Source organism: Belonocnema kinseyi, chromosome 10 (genome assembly GCF_010883055.1).
Source record: "Belonocnema kinseyi isolate 2016_QV_RU_SX_M_011 chromosome 10, B_treatae_v1, whole genome shotgun sequence".
NCBI lineage: Eukaryota > Metazoa > Arthropoda > Insecta > Hymenoptera > Cynipidae > Belonocnema > Belonocnema kinseyi.
This window is the reverse complement of record NC_046666.1, coordinates 64,034,889-64,041,380: the sequence shown is the minus strand read 5'-3', so window position 1 is coordinate 64,041,380 and position 6,492 is coordinate 64,034,889. Positions and strand designations below refer to the sequence as shown.

Genomic DNA, 6,492 nt, shown 5'->3' with positions numbered 1-6,492 from the left:
TCTGGAATTGGATTTTTATCTTGAAAATTGAATGTTCGAATTAAACAAATTTTTCTTTGATATTGGGCCAAATATAGATTTTAATTTTTAATGAATTCAAAAGATTTTTGATTCAAATCAAATTAATTTTACTGAAACACACCATTGTTTTGCTTAACCCTTATGTAGGCAACCGGCTACCAGGGTACCCACCGCCTCACTATTTTATTGATTATATCTTGAATTTTTTTACAATCTGAGCTCCCGGATCCTCGTGATTTGGCCATTTTAGAAACCATTAGCTATGTTACTTGCATAAAAAAATGTTTGTCAATAAAAATTCGACTGTTGAAAAAAAGTAGGCCCAGGGAGCAACCGGGTACCCGCCCAGGGGGAAAAGTCGGATCCGAGCCGGAGTTCACGACCGGCGCAGTACCACGCCAGTTGTAATTCAGAATTAATACCAGTACTTTCTGTCAGTACTGTGCCTGACAGAATACCGACTCAGGAATTCCGCCAACGGTTGGCGTGATACTGGTAATCTCCTGGCGCAGTACTGATACATATTACTGGTAACATATTGACACAAGAGTTCAACCAATGATTGTCATTAAACTGGTTTACAACTGGTCCCGCACTGGCCTTTATTACTGGTGTAATATCTGCACGGGTGTTCCGCCAACAGTGGGCGTGATACTGATATACTACGTTTGCAGTACTGTTACGTACTGTTGGTTGGCGTGATACTGGGTCGACTACTGGCGCATTACTGATACATATTACTGGTAAAATACTGACCTAAGAGTTCCACCAACGCTAGGCATCATACTGGTTTACAACTGGTCCCGTACTTACCTTTATTACTGGTGTAATTTCGGCACAGGTGTTCCGCCAACGTTTGACGTGATACTGATATACTACTTTTGCAGTGCTGATACATATTACTGGTAAAATATTAAAACAAGCGTTCAACGAACGGTTGGCATCATACTAGTTTACAACTGGCCCAGTGCTGACCGTCACCACTGGTGCAATATCGGCACAGGAGTTGCGCCAACGGTTGGCTTGATACTGAGTCGACTACTGACGCAGTGCTGATACGGATTATTGGTAAAATACTGAAATAAAAGTTTAACCAACGGTGGGCATCATACTGGCGTACCACTGGCTGAGGAGTGATATACGTTACTGGTGAAATACTGGTACCGGCGTTTCCCCTGCGTTGAAGTAGCAGTGGCCACATACTAACTTCAAGTGCTGATTGACAACCGACATAAGAGTTCAGCCAGTGGTTGCCATGATACTGAGTCTATTACTGGCGCATTACTGATACGTATTACTGGTCAAATACTGACCCAAGCGTAGAAACAACGGTTGGCATCATACTGTTGTACTACTGACTTAGGAGTGGTATACATATCTGGTGAAATACTGGTCCGGGTGTTTAAAGAAAATTGTTATTTAAAAAATGGTTGCGCAACGTGGTCAAATTTCTAAGTTCCGTCGATACAAATATTAAATGCTCATTATATGTTATTATCAGAACTTTTAAAATGGTCTCAAACGCGAAAAAATAAAATATTACAAGAAGAAAAATTGTAGTCAATTTAAATATTTTATTTTAAAATTATTTTATTTATATTTCCGTGAACAGTTAGTTTATTTGATATATATTTGATGTCGTGTGATGATAAAAAGATTAACGAGAAAAAAGAGTTGAAAAATTGTTGTTTTGACTTTTCTGAACTGTACCTTATGAGGATGGCGATAGATTTAGGTATATAGATGTAGGTTCGAAACCCCGTTGTGTTAGAAATATTATTCGTAATTTAATGTGTAAAAGTGTAATTTATTTATTCATTCTAAGCAGTGCCATTAACATGTATTGACAAAATAATAGCAGTTAATTTTTTTTTAATACCTTTTTCTTTATATCTTTAGATTATAGAAATAGTGGGTGTTAAAATCAAACAAATAGTTTGAAAATTATATTTATGTAATTATAAATAATATTCGGACAGTATTCAGTCGTATGATGGTGAATGGATGGTCTTTAAAACAATTAAATAATTTTTGATCATTTTTAAAATTAACTCCGGCATTTTCGTACGCCAGCGGTTTGCCAGTACTGCATCAGTACTGACAGGCCAGTGCCGCCAAGCATTACGAGACAGTACTGGCATAGTACAGGCCCAGAAGAAACAGCCAGTACTGGAACTCCAACGGGCGGTACTAGGCCAGTACTGGGCCGGTGGTGTATTTCTTCCAGGGATACCTTCGTTATCACTAGGAGCCTGACCATTACCTGTCCAGTACTAATCTATAGTAGTGGCCCAGTACTACAGGCCAGCACCTCGCCGAGTTTGCAGTATTGGTTGAGCCAGTACTGGGCCAGTACTAACAGAGAGTACCGCACCAGTACCAAATGTAAGTACTACCCCAGTACTGACTAGATACTGCAGTCAGTACAGAACATTGTTATCATTAGGGGTTTTACCGGTATAAAGCCAGTAGTCCTGCCAGTATTCTAACAGTACCGAACTCCAACTGGCGGTACTGGCGTGGTACTGTGCCGGTGGTAAATTTCCCCCTGGGCGGGTTCCCAATTGATAAAAAGTGAGTTATTTCTTTGAAAATGAGTTTTTTTTTACAAATATGACAATTTGACAACGTAGGTTAATAAATAAATGAATATAGTAGTTATAAAGTTTGAAGTAAATTATTTATTAGTAGTTTATTTATTAAAAATAAGAAATTTTACATTTATTCCTCACAACAGAATATTTTTGTTTGGGGAATGTTCATCGCATACAGGTTTTCCACATTGTTCACAACGTTTTCTTGTCTTTCTACGTCTTTTAATTACTGATCGATAACAAAGATGGCAGGAACCAGTGACTTTTACCCTACCAGTACTATCTCGAGGCTCAACATTTCTTTCGACATCAGGATCAGCGCCGAGATGAACGCCAAGAATGTCTTCGATTGCATTTTTGGTAGAGTGGTGGCGCATTACTTGATTATTTAAAGATCGATCTTCAATCAAAGGTTTACACAATTCTTCACTCAACTGGCGTAAGAAAACACGACGCTGATTGGTATGCTTTTTGAGCATATTATTATTTCCATAGTATATTATACACGCGGCGAGTGCAGCAACGTCTAAGATATTAACACGCACTGCAAGTGGCCATCTTTGAGTCCGCCTATGAGTTATATAACGGCCTACCATCTGATCCATCGCACCAACGCCAGTTTTATACTTATTATAGTCAGTGATCATGTGTGGTTTCTTTTTTTCATCGTCATGAACAGCAGAATCGAGATGCATAGTGGAATGCAAGATTACAGCTTTCTTTTGTTTTGGAACATACGAGCAAATGGTAACATTACGTTCGTGAAAACCAAAGAGAGTGGAGTATTCAGCTCTATATTTATTAGGAGCCATTTCTTTAGGAATATAGGGTTTATTCTTCCAGTATTCTTGAACGGAGGAGCAAGTTCTTTTACAACTCTCTCTCCTTGGTTTTTCTCACGAACATTTCCAACTTTACCAGCTGCCGACCCGCGAACATTCAAACTGACCGTGCGCCCTCAGCTGTGCCCTCGAAAAATCTGCTCCTATTTCCATTTACGACATCTCCACTTACGTATATGTCATGGAAATAGTCCAAGTAGTTTTTATTTATGTTTATTTATCAAATGGGATCGTTTTAGATTGATTTAAATCATACAAATACTCAAGAAATATGAAAAACCACAGGTGGGTACCCGGCTACCCGGTTGCTCATCAACGTGGAGAAAGTTGGTTGCCTACATAAGGGTTAAACAAATTTGATTTGAATTAAACAAGTTCTTAACATAGGGTCAAACAATTGTTTTTTTTTATTCAAATGAAATTTTTTCTGAGTGTAAATTTTACGAAAATGAAAGAATTTGAAGATATTATCGGGCTTAGAATACAAGGAATGTAATTGCAGTTAATGGTCTAGAATGTCCCCTAAATATTTTTTTTCATGAAATATTATGCACAGGATTTCTTTTACAGTCTAAAGAGAATAATTTCCATAAGGAATAAATTAAACATATTATATATTATTAGATTATAGACCAACAAAATCTTAAATTTCAAAATACGCAAAAAATACATCTTTTTTACAAATTAAATATTCCTTTAGTACAATAAATATGAATATTTTAAATTTATTTCTTATGCAAAATATTCTCCTTATATTGCAGAATAAATTCTATGAATTAAATGCCAGAAAAAAATTCTTAGGGGGCGTTTCAGGCGGTATTTTCTACAAAATAAATACTTTCTAGGCGCGAAAAAATTTTTTCCATAAATTTTTGTTATTACATTAATTTTGAGACCTAGCGAAACCTTTGCACAAAATTAAAAAGAAAAAGGAAAATGGCAGTTATTTTTCTCAAAAAAGAACAAATTTTAAGGATATCGTTTGCAAAATTAAAAAATACTCCTTTTTGGGGACCCAGCTGTTGAAAATTTTTATATAGAAAGAGGTGGGAAAGGAATTCGGAAAAGTAATTTAATCAAAATCAGAGATCTAATAAAAAATATAGTTTTATAACGATCGATTCTAGATTAACCAACAACGCTAAACGAAGATTTACATTTACATTATTTATAAAATTCATGCCTCTCATCTGAGCAAGGCGCTTTTACGCAGTAAAAACGTATAAAAATCCGTCGTTTCTTTTATAATATAAAAAATCCATAACATTGTTATAGACTTAAATACACCTATAAAAATTTAAATAAATTTTTAATACTAAATCGGCAATAGTCTGACATGGCTGAGAGACAGGAGGCATTCTTAGAAAATTCCTAATTATTTCTAGATTCCGAGGGCTCATTCCGCAGAGCCCAGGCTTTTTGTTAGTGCGTCGCCTGAGGACCTTCCTCTAATTTTCGCCACACCACCTATAACAATAATTCAATTTATATATTATTTATTGCCTTCTTTTATAGTTAATATTATAAATAAATGATACATTTAAATTTTTAATTGCAATTTGAATTATTTGTTTCGTTATTTCTTGATATTATGTGAAAATAAAAAAATGAATAAACTACTATGACAGTCACACATTTTTCAGTAAAAATATGTGTGCAAACACTTTGCATGTCACTTTATACTGCATGATGTGATACTTTTTGTGAGTATTTTTTATCTTTTTCATTTCTATAATTTCAATTTAAAATGACAGTCTTGCATGCGAAATTCTGAAATATTTTTATATTTAACGATTTAAAACTAAAGTTTTTTACTTTAAAAGTTCAAATTAAACAATTTTAGGACAGTTTCACTATTAAATATTTAGAAATTATATGGTTATATATAGTTTAAGGATAAAATAGTTTCAGTAATATCACAATATTATTGGTAAATAGTTTTTCCTTAATTTTGGATGAAAATCAAATTCTTGAAGTTTCAATGTTCCAGAGCATAAATTTTGTTATTTTCAATGTTTTTCATTAAAAATAACCTTTTATTTTAAACTTATTTTAAAGGCTTAAAATAATGGAAATTTTTCAATTTTGAATGGTTAAAATGGGGCAAATTTTAATAGCTTCAAATTGAAAATTATTTAAGTTCAAAAGTAAAAAAAATGTTATTATTAAACTTTAAACGCTATTGATTACAAATAATACAATTTCAATTCCTATCAATTTTAACTGAACCAATTTTCAACATTCTAATCTGAAAACATTCAAATTTTTTATTCTATTGAAAATAGGATAGATTAAAAACAATACAATTTTAATTTAATAATGCAAGTTCAATTCCAATTCACGCCTTATAAAATATTGCCTATTACTTCAAATTTGACCTAATATAAAATAGTTTAAATTGTAACATTTTCAATTTAAACTTATTTAATAAATTTTTTGTTATTCAAAATGATTATCTATTCATTATTTTTTCAAACATCTTAAAAACTTCATATTAAAAAATTTGTTTAATAATGAAATTCAAAATTATCCGTCCGTCGTATCTTTTTCCAAGAAGGGAATGTAAGGGGAACTCCTAAGTCACAACTCATAATGGGAGGGGAAGAATGGGAAATGAGGCAGGTGGAATTAGGGTGATTGAGGGGAGGGGAATAGGGCAAATGAGGGGAGTTTAGTAGAGAAGGTGATAGGAAATTAAAACAGGCAAGTAGAAGAAATAAGGTGATAGAAGGGGGAAATCAGTGTAAAATAAGGGGAAACTCAGGGAAATAAAGAGAGGGAAAATAGGTGACTTGAAGGGAAATTAGCTGAGAGGAAGTAGGGAAAGTGTGAGGAGCAGTACTAGCAGAAATTAGTGGAAACGGGGGAGGTACAGGAAGTGTGGAAAATATGGGGAAGTGAGGAGAGCGGAAAGTAGATAAGAAAGAAGTTGGGTGAAGAAGAGGTAATAGAACAAATGAGGGGAGTTGAGTAGGCGAAGTAAGAGGAAATGAATGGGGGTAAGTAGAATACATAAGGGAAGGGGGCAAGTCGGA

The 6,492-nt window shown here is 34.2% G+C and overlaps 2 protein-coding genes across 3 annotated transcripts in view; both read right to left on the bottom strand.

Annotated features, from left to right (window-relative positions):
- Window positions 1-2,749: 2,749 nt before the first annotated feature.
- Window positions 2,750-4,073, bottom strand: LOC117181165. Its single transcript, XM_033373732.1, has one exon. The coding sequence runs from the start codon at window positions 3,425-3,427 to the stop codon at window positions 2,750-2,752; it is 678 nt and encodes a 225-aa protein (XP_033229623.1). The 5' UTR covers window positions 3,428-4,073.
- A 473-nt stretch (window positions 4,074-4,546) lies between these two features.
- LOC117181657 (coiled-coil domain-containing protein 85C) overlaps window positions 4,547-6,492 on the bottom strand; it is a 19,270-nt gene continuing 17,324 nt past the window's right edge. For both annotated transcript variants that reach the window (XM_033374557.1, XM_033374558.1), the window contains exon 5: window positions 4,547-4,924. In XM_033374557.1, the coding sequence (XP_033230448.1) occupies window positions 4,880-4,924 (45 nt within the window). In that variant the 3' untranslated portion in view covers window positions 4,547-4,879. The remainder of the gene's footprint in view (window positions 4,925-6,492) is intronic.